The 15,266-nt window shown below is 23.9% G+C and overlaps 2 protein-coding genes across 2 annotated transcripts in view; one reads left to right on the top strand and one right to left on the bottom strand.

Moving 5' to 3' along the window:
* Positions 1 to 2,952: 2,952 nt before the first annotated feature.
* LOC135931304 (synaptobrevin homolog YKT6-like) lies at positions 2,953 to 3,782 on the top strand. Its single transcript, XM_065468321.1, has one exon. It carries the CDS (start codon positions 3,088 to 3,090, stop codon positions 3,697 to 3,699), a length of 612 nt encoding a protein of 203 aa, XP_065324393.1. The 5' UTR covers positions 2,953 to 3,087; the 3' UTR covers positions 3,700 to 3,782.
* Positions 3,783 to 13,651: 9,869 nt separating this feature from the next.
* LOC135931521 (succinate dehydrogenase [ubiquinone] iron-sulfur subunit-like) overlaps positions 13,652 to 15,266 on the bottom strand; it is a 57,541-nt gene continuing 55,926 nt past the window's right edge. Inside the window, exon 7 of the mRNA XM_065468694.1 lies at positions 13,652 to 13,675. The gene's annotated coding sequence lies outside the window, so the exon portion shown is untranslated. The remainder of the gene's footprint in view (positions 13,676 to 15,266) is intronic.

The raw sequence follows: 15,266 nt of genomic DNA, 5'->3' as shown, positions 1-15,266 counted from the left end.
TCTGGGTCTGGACCCCATATTTGAACCTCGGGTTTGTGCTCATAGCAGGCTAGGCTTGAACACTAACTTGGTTCGTAAATTTTACGACCAAGCAAATTAACAACACTTGTGCCAATCATTTTTAAATTTTAGACGCAACACGGCTCGAATTTTCTACAAGAGCTTGGAGGGGAAAAGTTACTTCAAAATATATTTTTTTATCTGCCTGATTGATTAAATTTGAGGAGGCATCTTATAAAATTCGTTTTTCTCTCCCTTTTCTCATTATATACTATGTGTCCGCTTTAGACTCAAAATATTCTTTAAAATATTTAAAAAATAAAAACATTTAATTTTACTATAAAATTATTTATTTCTTATTACTGTTGACATTGAAATAACGATGTACACTCTAAAATTATTTTAAAAATTACATTTTCTAAGTGTAAGCTATTATGGAATATGGGGGCAATCTTTGAACTCTGCAGCCATTTTTAAGGGAAGCATGGGAAAGAAGGAAATTAATAGATAGTCATATTAAGGATAATTGCATATGACGACTCTTATTACATATCTGAATTACAAAGATTTTCAGATAAAGACAAGTCGTTCAATGCGAGTTTCTTTTTAAGGTAACCGTAACGGGTTCCCTTTTCAGATGTAACGAGTAACTGTAACGCGTTTCTTTTTTGTAGTAACGTTTACAGCACTAGAAGTAATTAAAAAATTTTAATATGATATACTGGATTTTGTTAACTTTTCAATTTTTAACTATCCACTTAAAGATCTTCATAAATATATACACATTCCACTAACTATGTTAAATTTATTTTTGGGTTCAGAAATTTCAGATTAATCTTTTATACCTAACAATTAACATAAGCCAGATAGTCTACATTCTGTTATTAACAATAATCATTTATATTAATTAATTATTATTGTTAATATGACCGATTAATACTAACCTTTAAATTGTTTTTTTATGTTGATATAAATTGATTTTTTTATAAATTGTGTAGATTGATTTTTATTATATAAATTTTTATATATTAATATGAAAATTATTATATAAACCTGATTTTTTTGTGATAAAAAAAATGTAAAATTTTAAAATTATATAAAATTAAATTAATAATTTAAAATAAAATAAACAATCTTTATATTAGAAAACTTTATGGTTATATTTTTTATTTAGAAAACTCGTATCATTACATCATTTATCCTAAAAAACTTTATGGTGGCAGAACTTTATTAATTATCAGTGTTGTTAAACGCTACTTTTAGAAGTAGCGCGCTATCGCTACCGCTATTTTATAAAAAAAGTAGCGCGCTATCGTTTTCAAATGAGTAGCGCGCTATTAGCTACTTTTTACGCTACTTTGATTTTTTTTTAAAATATTTTTTTTTACGTAACTTTATTTCCACAAATAAAATATTGATATAAAAACATGACTATAATTTGTTACATATATATATAATTTATTTATCATTGCACTTTAATAATAATAACATTTCGGTACTGTCATCCCCAAGTCTAGAGCGACGTTTAGAAAGTATAAGCTTTGCCATACTAAATAATCGTTCAGCACTAGCACTTGAGGGCAACGCAGTATTAAATTTAATAAACAAAATTTTATATGAAAAAAATCATTTAAATTAGTATTTTTAGATTTAAAAAAAGCATCTAGAGGTTAATTAAAAATACTTCAGTATATTCTTTAATAAAAGTATGCTCCTCCACATTAAAATACTGTATTCCCATTTGAGCCAATATATAATTAAATTTCCATTTTTTTCTCATTTAGAAACAATGCTAAAAGTTTCATAGCATTGTAAACACTATTCCATTTTGTAGTGTTTGGTGTCAATAAATAACGTCCTAATTTTTTTTTGAAAATATCAGACGTCTTTGATGACTTATTTTGTTTATTCCAAAGAGCTTGGCATTTAGAAAATGTAGATCTTGATACTCTTTTAAAATCCTCATTTAATAATGCTTCTTCAGCATCCACTAGTAGCGAGCTACCGCTATCGCTATTTTTTTAAAAAAGTAGCGCGCTATAGCTACCGCTACTGAAAAAAGTAGCGCGCTATTTTAACAACACTGTTAATTATAAATTAACCAATTATTTTAGCGAATTTAAATACATTCTTCCTATATTTTATTTTATATTAGTTTATATATATTTAAGGTTTTTAATAATACTTTATTTATATATTTAAATATTACTTTTTAAATATTTTATAATATATTGCATAAATTATCATATAACGATTTTAATTATTTATATTTAAATATTTCTTTATATATAATTTAATATTACCTTATATATAATTTAATATTACCTTATATATATATTTAAATATTACTTTATATATAATTTAATATTACCTTATATTTATATTTAAATATTACTTTATATATATATTTAAATATTACTTTAGATATATTTAAATATTTTATAATATATTGCACAAATTATCATATAAATATTTTAATTATTTATATTTAAATATTTCTTTATATATAATTTAATATTACATTATATATAATTTAATATTATATATTTAAATATTACTTTATATATATATATTTAAATATTACTTTAGATATATATAATTATTTATTAAATATTACTTTATATATAATTTAATATTTTAATTATTTATTAAATATTACTTTATATATAATTTAATATTACCTTATATATATATTTATATATTACTTTAGATATATTTAAATATTTTATATTTAATTAAATATTCATAAATATATATTGCATAAATTATAATATAAAAATTTTAAAATTTATTAAATTTAAATTTAAATGTTAATTTTTTTTTTTTTTTTTTTTTTAAATACAATATATTATATTAATCAGTTAGAATATTATATAATAGAACATTTAAGATGTTAGTAATTTATGTAATACTAAATATAAAAATAAAATCATAAATTCAATATTAATTAAGTGTCTTGTTTGTATTCACCATCTTTTTTTCATTTGACTCCAAACAGCTGTGGGAATATTTCGGCCCCGAACCGTGCAATTGTATGTCTTATAATTTAATTACAACATTATTCATATTCTAAATTATTTCGCGGATATGAAATTATATGGCATATTTATTTTAGTTAAAATAAGTGATTTTCATAATGATTCTTCCAAAAATGCAAAAATTATAAAATATGCTCTTAATCTTGCATCATTTAACTTTTTTCAAAGAAGAGGTGTGGAAGAATTTTTAAAATTTACATCAGAATTACTCATTACTAAAACTCAACAAGGATCTAGATGCACTATTACTCAAGATAACTATCTATGTAATACATATGTTAGAAGTGATGATAAATTGGGGGCAATATTATTTTCTGATCATGAATATCCTAAAAGAGTTGCTCAAACTTTATTAACTAAAGTCCTAAATAATTTTTCAAATCAATCTTATGAAAACAATGAAATCAATAAACCAATGATTGATCCTTTTTTAACAGAAATGCTAGCTAAATATCAAAGCCCAAAAGAGGCAGATGTATTGACAAGGTTGGAAAATGATTTAGATGAAACCAAAATTATCTTACACAACACCATTGAATCTGTTTTAGAGAGAGGCGAAAAATTAGATGACTTGGTTAGCAAATCAGACCAATTAAGTGCTGATTCAAAAGCCTTTTACAGAACAGCTAGAAAAACAAATCAATGTTCATGTATTATATAAATTATATGTATACATATATCCTTGAATTTATTGTTAATAATATTAATACAATTGTTTTAATAAAAAAAATATATAATTGAAAAGTTTTTTTCGTATAATCCATTGGTAAGCAGCTTGATTTGAGCCAATTTTTAAAAACTACAAACTCAGTATTTTAGCCAAAATTTTTTTGCATAGCCTCAAAATTTTGCTTAATTGATGTCCAAACCTTTGCACCACCTATGAACAAATTCTTTAGGATTGTGTAATATTTGAGTTAGTCATTTTTAAAAATCAACTCAAATAGAACCATTTAATAAGACAATTGATAATATGAAAGATTCGAAATATAAATGAAATATGGCCTTTTAAAATATAAAATTTATAATATGCATAATAAATTTTTTAATTCTTAGATATGAATCATAAAAAATATTAACACAACAATAAAGATAAATGTAATATTATTTGATTTGCATGAATATGATTATTAAAATCATCAAATATTTGAAAACTATTTAAAAAATTAAGTGAAATCTGGATTATTAAAATTTAAAAACATAATTTGGAAATTGTTATCCCTTGTCATTATTGTAACTTGAACCACATAGAATAAGGAGGAAAATATGGTAATTTCACTTGTAGGTATTTCTGATTAGTTCAAATGCTATAATTGGATTGTCAATGGATAGGGGAGGATCATTGTCCAACAAATATGGCAAACCAGTTAATAACATTAGAGCAAATTTTATCATGCTTAGTGTCACAGATGTTGAACTAAAGACTGAGAAAAATGTTTTTCTTTTTAAAAAAAGAATGTCAATCAATAATTTTTTTAAAATATTTTTAATTTCGATTGAAAAGGATTATTCTGTTTTTATTATTATGTGATTTTGTTTTAAAAAATTATGGAATGAGGGAAATAATTTATTTTTGGAAAGTGAAATTGAATAAATAAAATTTGGAATTAGTTATATAAATGGTGACCGTGGTTATCAGGATCAGAATTTTAATTGGGAAAAATATTTGAATAGAGAAAAACAAAATTCGAGGTCAAGGTTCCTAAAGAAGATCATTCGTATCAGGATTTCAAGGTAAAAGAAAATTTGTTTAATATATTTTTATATACAACGCAATGGTACGATTTTAATGATAGAATTTTTATTATAAATATTTAAATGAGAACATGGTTTATTTTTTTATTAGTACTCATAGGAATCCTACTTTTGCAAATTTTATAAGAATAATATTTTTAAAATATTTAATTCAAGTTTTGATAAATTGGATGTGACCTATTGTGTGGTTACAGCTTTAATTTTTTTTATTTTATATATATCATTGTTTTTATTATACAATTAATTAAGATAATTAAAAGGAAATATTTCACGAATAAAGTGAGTAAGTTAGATGATTCAAATGTTGGTGATGTAAATTCTATGACTTCTGCTAAATCTTTAGATTTTTCTGAAGGTATAAAAAATAGTTTAAATTTGATTTTACTTGAACTTAGAATATTCAAAGAATAAATAATTCCAGGGGGAATGAGAAGTAAAATACTAGTGGAGTACCTATTATTGGTAAAAGTATTATGATGTCGAAAGATATAAATAATAGTTTAAATTAATTTGTGAGTGAAATTAAAAAGCAAATATCTGAAATTGTGATTGATGAACCTGTGGAGGTTATAAGTAATGGTGTTACTAACAATGTTAAACAAAGTGAAAATGAATGTTTAATTCCAAATGAAATCAAAGAAATTAGAGAAAGTTTAAAAAATATTACTAGATATAGATACACTTAGAAATAAAAATAATAATTTTAGTGAAAATTGCAATATTTGTGGCCGAAAAGGTCATAGTAAAAATTGTTTTTCCCACTATGATGGAAAAATTAATGAAAATGTGAGTGTAAAAATGAATGATAAAAATAATATAATTTGTATCGATGTGGTATCTCAGGTCATATAAATAGAAATTGTATGGTAAAAGAAGTAAATTTTAAAAATGGTTTTCCTAACAGACCAGCAGTATTGATAAATCCAGTGGTTCGTAATATAAAAGATCCTACTAATTCAAATCTGAAAAAGATGTAGGTAATATGGATAATGATCGAATGTGTTTCAAGTGTGAGAAAATGGGTCGTGTTGCTATGAATTGTGTTCAATCCATGAGTGGATTGCAGTGACAGTGACTATATGATTTGAAAGAGAATCATATAAAAATCGAAAATCATATTAATAACAAAATTTTTAATATATATAGTGTTGTTAAAAATTATTCTGATATATTTAATAAAAAAATTATTGATATTCAGAGGCCATTAAATTCAGAGTTGAATTTAGGCATGAATATGAATGATGTTAGTGATCATTTAAATATAATTCAGCTGATTAGAATGAATAAAATTTTAATGACTGAGAGAAAGGTTAATCAGTGTACATGTCCTCGTGTGAATATATTGATAGACAAAATATAGAAATGTTGTTTGACACTGGGGCAAGCATTTCAATAATGTCTAGAGCAAATTAATATAAATATTGGCCTGAGGGTACACTTGAGAAAGAATTAATGTGTGTTAGACAATTTGATGGGTCTGAAATTTTGGGTAAAACAAAATTGAGTGATTTTCAATGATATAACATTTTTTCTTGATATATGGGTAGTCTTAAACCTAACATACTGAATTAATTATGGATAAAAAATAAATAATTTAGTGAAAAGATTTATTATAAAAAATTTTTTTAGTGAAAATATTGAATAGACAATGAAAAAAATTTCAGGCATGATTTACTTTGTAAAAGGATAGTACTTAATATAGTGGTATTCCCAGAGTTGTTAAAAGATCGACGATCCTGGATTCGATCGCAAATTTGTCAATTTAACGAGATTTATGATTCTGACTTAAATTGAGGATCGAGATCATTTTGTTTAAAATTCGATCCCGATCTTTTTAAAAATTAATTTTTTACTTAAAAAGCAATAAATAAAATAAAAATGCTGAAAATTAAATTAAAATATTATATTTAAAAAAAATATCTATCTTCATATTTTATCAACTTCCATTCCAACATTTATTTTATAAATATATTTATTCATTTCCTAAATTTTACGAGATTTAGAGCTCTTACAAGTTATATATAAATTTATAATAATATATTAATATTTATTTAAATAGGTAAATGTAAATGTCCATTATAGATTTAGAAGATTCTATTGCTTCTACTATTGATGTAACAGCAGATATAAGTGAGAATGAGAATCTTTTACCATTTTTGAAATTACGTAAGTATTTTACTTTATGTGAAATGGATGAAAGCAACTCTTATAATATGATCAGCACCAAATGCCGTCTCTGTAAGAAGATAATATCATCTTCCAAAATATCACCCTCAAACTTAAAGAGACATTTACAAGTAATTCTTTTAAAATTTTTTTATTTGATAATCTTAATGTGAACATGTTTAAATTTAATTTATTACATTCCTGAGTTGAGCAGGTCCTACAGAAAATCTAGATACAGATTCTTTATAAAAAAAATGAATTATTAGATACAGTATAATTAATAAATATTTGATGAAGAGTTAATCTTGGTTTTGTTATTTATATATAATAATTAGGCATTTATTTTTTAATATTACTATTATATTAGTTTAATTTTTAAAAGAAGAGTATTTATAATAAATGGAAGTGCAATAACTAATAATTAAGCCTTTATAATGTATTTTGACTTTCTTTAATATAATTAAAACATCCAGTTCAATGTTATTTGTATTGAACTTAGCAATGTTTCACCAAAAGAAAAATAAATATCTATTCTATTATTTCTTTATTATAATATGTTAAATCTAATCAATTAGTATTATAGTTTCAGTTTGAGCTTGATTATATAATCCTCTTGACATTATTTTTAGGGCTTTTTTTAATAAAATATTTTGAATTGAAAGTATTTTTTGTATCATTTGACTCAATCCATAAGTTCTTAAATGCCAAAAAGCCTCATTATATTCATAATAGGAAAATACTTTATCAAAATCTTTGGCCTATATCATCTTGGGCAACTTTTAATAATGATAGACAATATGGTAAACTTTTTTAAGATAACCTACCCCCTTTTAACCACTAATAAAACATACTTTAATATGTTTAACAAAATTTGTTGAACCCTTAATCCATAGTTCTTAAATGCCAAAAAGGCTAATTATATTCATATATAGGAAAATATTTTATCAAAATCTTTAGCCCATATCATCTTGGGCAACTTTTAATAATGATAGATAGACAAAGACAATATTGTAAACTTAAAATAACCTATATGACCCTTTTTTAACCATATATAAATTAAATAATATACTTTAATATGTTTAACAAAATTTGTGTTGAACCCTTTATCATTTTTTTTGTTTATATAGGTTTTACATTCAGCCTGTACATTGTTTTTTTTTAACTTTAAATTTCCATATAAAATTTTAAAAATGAAATTTGATTCAGGAGAAGTTATTTTCATCCAACTTTGATACATACTATTTTTTTCTTTTATAAAGAAAAAGCACAGTGAATTTAAAAATGAGATTACCAAACACCTCAACGAATTCTCTACCCAAAAAAATATACCACTGCAAAACCAAAGTGGTTCTGGTTACAAATCCAGACAATCTAAATTAAATTTTAACAATCTAAACATTCCAGCTGTATCGCAAAAAACAGCAGACAAGGTTATCATGGATTTTATTATTGACACCTTCCAACCACTGTCTCTGGTTGATGATCCTTCATTTGAAAAAATGATTATAACTTTTTCTCCTGCGACAAAAATTATTTGTCGCCAAACACTGGGCAACAGGATATCTACTTCCTTCTCTTATATGACGACAAATCTTATAAGAGATTTGTCTGAAGTTTCTTATGTATGCACCACTGCTGATTGTTGGAGTGGTCATCGAAGGTATATTATATTTATATGAATTTTATAATGTTTATTTTATTAGGGCTTTTATTGGACTTACTACACATTGGCTGGATCCGTTAACCCTCAAGAGAAGGTCAGCCGCTTTGGCACTGAGGAGGATAATTGGGAGGCAAACATATGATGTTTTGGCCAACGAAATCATGGGTATCCACAAGTTCTATAAAATTCATAATAAGGTGGTGAAGATGGTGACTGACAATGGAACCAACTTTGTCAAGGCATTTAAGTAATATTTATATTTAGCAAAAAATATTTAAATAAATTTATTTTTTCTAGAGTTTTTGGAAAAAATGAAGAAGATAGTAGTGAGGATAAGGAATTGATAAATTTGGATGACATATTATCCGTTGATGACCCAATTATTCCTACTATCAGCCTACCAAAACATCAACGTTGTTGTTGCCATAATCTTAACATTATTGCAACAACAGATGCGGAGATGGCAGATAGTGATCTCAATTATAAACGAATCTAGATTCACTTTTGCAAAATGTTTTGCTTTAGTTAATAAACAAAATATGTCGTCAAAAATGGCGGATATTTTATTGGAGAAATTGGTAAGATATTTAATAGCTCCCAACAAGACAAGATGGAATTCTTATTACCAATCCATGAAATTAATAGATAAGATGCTTTCTGAAAAGTTTTCAGAAGTAGAACAAGTATGATCAAATTGGATTTGCAATGTTAGAGGAATGTTTTTTTGTTAAAGAGTATGCAACAGTAATACAATGATATTCTCTAAATAAATTTAAATTTTATAGGTTATGGAACCTTTGGCGATCTCGTTAAAAATCTTGGAACGAAAGGATAATATGGAGCAGGGATATCTAACTCCCGTTCTATCGATATTGATAGATAAATTAACGAAATTTAGCTGCCTGCGGTATTGTCAGCCCCTTGTAGATAGTGTTCTTAGAGGTATTGATAAAAGGTAATATTTTTTTATGCAATTATTTTATATTATCAGATATCTGCAATATTAAAAAATTGCAAAGATCTGGCAAATTTAGTAAAATATTTTTAACAGGCCAGTTCTGCTACTCTGATATCTAGTAAAATATTAATGGGCCTTTGAAGACATTAAAAATTTATTAGATTATTTGAATTTTAAGCTAATATTTTGATTAATATTCTTTGTAAATAAATTACAATGTTAATTTCTTTGTATATTAAGTATTAAGTTTACATTTAATCAATATTTATGATATGACCCAAATATAAATAGATACCATACAGATGATGTGGCAGAGATGACTGTAAAATTTAAAAGGGTTAAGTTTTGCAGATAATTGATTTGATTTATATGAATAAATTGAACACTTATTTAATATTAAATTAATTATCATTTTATAATATAGATTTCCTTCACTGTATGAAGACAGTAACATTTTGGCAGCCATGATTCACCCTAAATTTAAACTTAATTGGCCTTATATTAATCTGCCACAAAATATGATGGTAAAAGAAAGATTAATTGCCCATTTGGAAAATATGCAGGAACAACCATATGCGGATACCTCATATGAATGTATGGATGACATTGATACTTTTTTTGGGGAAAATACTGTACAAAATGCTTGTTCCGTTAAAAATAATTTTTATTCAAATGATGATTATTAGTTAATTTTGCATCGGTCAGAAATTTCCTTCAGAAATTTAAATAGAAAAAAAGGTCGATCCTGGATTTCGATCCTCTTTTTTTGAAAAGATCGTGATCGGGATTCGATCGTTTTAAAAAGATCGGTTAACAAGCCTGGGTATTCCTTAAATATGTCCTTTTAATTTTAACGATTTTATTTTTGTAATTTTGATAAGATCATAAATGTGAAAGTATAATATTAAAATTTACAACATATGTTAATTATTAAAGCGATGTGTATGTTCATTTTTTTCCTTTTTACAAAAAATGGAATGTGGTTATATTCCATGTTTATAGTTCTAATTATAAATTTATATTTTTTTGTGTGGTCCATAATTAAAAATTAAAAAGAAAAAATTAATTGTTCAATTTATAAAAAAATTGAAAAGAGGATTTATTTATACTGATAGATATTACATTTTTATATATATTTATAGTACATTAATAAAATAAAGAAAGATAAAAGAGCTAGAAAACCTCATGTGTTGTTTGATTGAAATTTACAACAAAATAAATTATCGTTGGAACTTATAAATGATTATTAGGCATTATTATTTTGATTATTGTATGTAATTTTCTTTATTGTATTGACCTATTAAAGTAAAATAAGTGGTTAAAAATTATGTTGATGGTTGATTTTTTAATCAAAATTATAAGAGTATATGTATTATGAAACACTTGTTAAAAAAATATTATAATTATTTCATATAAATACATGTATTATAACCCACATTTCATATGTCAAATTGCAATTTAAAAGTGTAATTAACCAGGTTAAAAGTCGATAAAATTCAAAGGTACGATTCGATAATGACAAAAGAGATGATCAATGCCCTCAAATTACGATAATTAGATGGTATCTGGGCTTATGAAGGGTGGGCGTGTCGCAGATGTTGAATTAAAGACGGAGAAAAATGTTTTTCTTTTTAAAAAAAGAATGCCAATCAATAATTTATTTTTTTTGATTATTTTTAATTTCGATTGAAAGATTATTGTTTTTTTTTATTATGTGATTTTGTTTTAAAAAGTTATGGAATGAGGGAAATAATTCAATTATTCTTGGAAAGTGAAATTGAATAAATAAAATTTGGAAAATTGAAATTAGTTATATAACTTGACAGTACAAAAGGTGCCAGTCAATTTATTAATTAGTAGTTAGTTTAAGGATCTACATAGAAAATAGATAGATATAGAACAGTGACACGAGAATTTATCATTATTTTATTATGCTAAATTAAATTAATAATTAAAATAAAATTATCTTGCCAAAATAAAAAGAAAATTTCTTCAATAAAAATTCCTCTCTTTTATACCTTTTATAATTATTTATGTGTAGTTTTAACAAAACCAATTACAAAACGTAATTTTGTACAAAAAAGGGAAATTTATTTGTGTATATTTTTCAACCAATCTGCTGATTAAAAATAGGCAGGAGATAAGTGATAAAAAAAACGTTATTTTAATGATGTCATAATATTTTCATGGTTAACTTCCACTAGTGAGTTTTTAAAAGGAGAGCATTCCACTCCAAATTTAGAATAAAAGCAATGCTTAGATTTTATTTTTATAAAACAAATCAATTTATTCAAATCTATATTGATTATAATGACGAAAATTTCTATTAAAATTTATTAATTCAACAAAAAAATGGTTTATAAAACTGAAAATGTGTTAAAATGACAATTGTCATTCTTCTAAATAAAATTATTATAAAATATAGTAAAGCAGAACTTTAGCCAATTAAAATCTGCTTAAGCTCAACCTTAGCCAATCAAAATCTGTTTAAGATCAACTTAAGCCAATCAAAATCTGCTTAAGCTCAACCTAAGCCAATAAAAATCTGCTTAAGTTCAATCTAAACCAATCAAAATCAGTTTAAGTTTAACCTAAGCCAAAATATATTGGCACAGGCTTAGCCAAAATAAATCGACTTAGACATAATCAAAAAAAAATGGCTTAGGCTTAGCCCAAAAAAATCGGCTTAGGTTTGGCCAAAATAATCGATCAATTTTTTCCGTCACATTGAGCTTTAGACGGAAGCAAAGTCGTCTAATTTGCTCTTCCTCATAACAAATGTGAGAATCTGCTGGTCAGCTATCCTGTTCTAAATACTCAATATCAGATAATTGCTAAAAAGAGAAAAGCTGTACAATTTATATAATATTTTTATTTAATAGAATTATCGGAATTAAATTTTCGGCACCTGTAAGTCATTGAAACTTGAAAGCGTTAATGTGTTGATATGATTATCGATATATACACTATTATTTAGACCTGTCACATATAATTCGTAATGATTTTTATAAAGTTTAAAGATAAGTCATGTAAAGTAATTTTTATATTAGAAAATATGGAAATGATAATGAAATAAGAGTTAATGTATCGTTAGAAAGATTAGTCTTGTATATTATTCAAAGAATTTATTTATCATTAAGATTAGTCTGGTATATAATTCAATTACCAAAGTCTAAAACAGTTATATATAGATTCAACCTTAAATTTTTTATTTTAGATTTCTTATTTTAATATTTTGTAAGACTTGAACAACTTATATTTTTTAAGCGTTATTATTGTTTTTTTTATCATTTATAGAAAAACCTCTAACAGCTTATTTATGTTTGATAAATTTTTTAAATATAATTGTATTTTATAATAGAAACACTTGCCCACAAAACCTGCAAAATCAATTTTCAATCTAAGCCGAAAGTCCTGATAAATAAATTTAGGTTTGTTCTAACTTTTTATAAACAGGATTATAAATTATATCTTAAACTCAAAATATTTATTTTATTCTCTAAAGGTATGCCTTAATATTAAATATTCAGCAATAAATTTGATAATTTTTAGCTACTTATTACTTAAAATAGTTCTTAGTGCGTCATTTTTTTACCTTTCTCATTTTAATATCTATTTTAATTGTGATATTTAACCTGAAAAGGGAAAGAATAGAAAGAAAATAAACTTTATAGGGCACCAGCCTATATCTAATTGTATGGCGACTGGCCCTACAGGGCTCTACCCAATAGCATTAACAGCCTATTATAAATTGTTTTTATTACATATTTTGTTAAAATATGTACTATATAAATATTATTACAATTCACTATGTTATATTAAAAAATAAAATAAACATTCTAAATATCTAATTAATTTTGGCCTTTACTTAACATTTTCAAATTTGATTCAATTATCTTAATCGAAATTGCTAACAGAATATAATGTCGAGAATTATTGTAATATTTTATTAAGCAATTAATATTTTTAAAAAACAATATATAAATCATAACTTATAATAATCACAGTATAAATTTTATTACATGAATTCTTGAGAAGAGTTTAAATATTTTTAAATTTTTCATAGGAGAACATAACCTGCTAATCCCGAGAGTTCTTCATTTTTATTTTATTTATTATATATTTATGTTAAATTTCATCAAATAGCTATCTGATCAAAATTTTATAAATCAATTGTCAAAAATATAAAAAAAAATTTATCTTATAATATATTATTTTTGTAAATTTTTTATTATCTATAAAGAAAAAAATAAAAGAAATTATTTTGTTTAATAATGAGTAACCTTTTTTTGAGAAACGAGTAAAACTTTTTTTTCACAAGGTAACGAATGATGGTAACGCGTTACTTTTTATTAGGGATGTACCGATATTTTATATCGGATTGGATCGATATTTTACCTATTTTAAAATATCGGTTATCGGCAAATATCAGAGTTGTTAAAGAATCTAGATACAAGTATCTAGATCCTGTATCTAGATATAAAAATGTGGTATCTGTATCTAGATAGATTTTTGATTAAATAATCTGTATCTAGATATTATTTTAGACGTTGTATCTGTATCTAGATCCATTTAAAAAGTATCTTTTAACAACTCTGGCAAATATTATAAAATTTTTCAACCCGATACAAAATGGCGTTTTTAACAAAATTATAATATTACAAATTTTTTTAAAAAAGTTATATCTAAAAACCATTTATTTTTATAAATAAAATCGAAATCCATTTTTATGTTTAATTTTTTTAATATAATAAACATTCTGCCATATTGTTATTTTTTTGCATTCTGTTTATAAAAGTGCGCAATAATCTCTTCAGATTTTTTTTTAGTGAAGCTAGTGATATAGTCCCCATCACCGCAGACTACCTCTGATAAATTGGAAATTTTGGTATACTAAAAAGAAATCTTCGATATATTAATTTTAAATATTTATTTCAAATTTTATAATATATTTGTTTATTACTTATTATGTAATAGATTTGTTGAATATGTTGATCGACGTTATTTTATTATTTATTTTGGCAATTGATTTATCTTATTATATATCAATTTGTATTTAAATTTAATCGGTGAAAATTTTATATTAACATTTTAACGTTAGATTTTTTTAATGTCAATTTGTATATCAAAGAATTAGTTATTTTTTTTATTGTTTAAAAAAAGATATATAAGGAGAATAAAAAATGTAATTCAGGACGAAAAGATAATAAAATGTAAATTATTATAAAAATAAAATTATAATCAATATAAAATGTGATATAATTATCTACCTATAATAAAACGTGGATCTAATTTCAACAAGATTAATGTTATTACTTATTATATAAATAAGTGATTTTTCAATAAAAATATTTTATATACTTTTAGAATTACAATTGAATTGAATATAAACTATAAGAATATAAACTATAACTGATCATTATAATATATTTAAATGACATGTTATGGTATAGTTAAATTACAGATGTTATAATAATAAAAAGTATATTAAAAATTAAAACCATTGGTATCTTTACAGATACAAAGTTATATAAGATATCGGATCGGTAATCGGCCGATATCAATTTAATATCGGGAATATCGGATCGGCCTCATAAAAGTGGTATCGGCATACCCCTACTTTAAATTCATGATAACGAAAAAAGCAAGTAGTAATTCTACATTAATGATCAAATAAATTTAAAAA

Source organism: Gordionus sp. m RMFG-2023, chromosome 1 (genome assembly GCF_954871325.1).
Source record: "Gordionus sp. m RMFG-2023 chromosome 1, tfGorSpeb1-WG-v2, whole genome shotgun sequence".
Lineage (NCBI taxonomy): Eukaryota > Metazoa > Nematomorpha > Gordioida > Chordodea > Parachordodidae > Gordionus > Gordionus sp. m RMFG-2023.
Note: the sequence above shows the minus strand (reverse complement) of the source record. Positions and strands in the feature narration are given on the sequence as shown.

Coding starts and splice junctions, on each gene's coding strand:
- LOC135931304 (XM_065468321.1), top strand. CDS start 3,088: ATGAAATTATATGGCATATTTATTTTAGTTAAAATAAGTGATTTTCAT.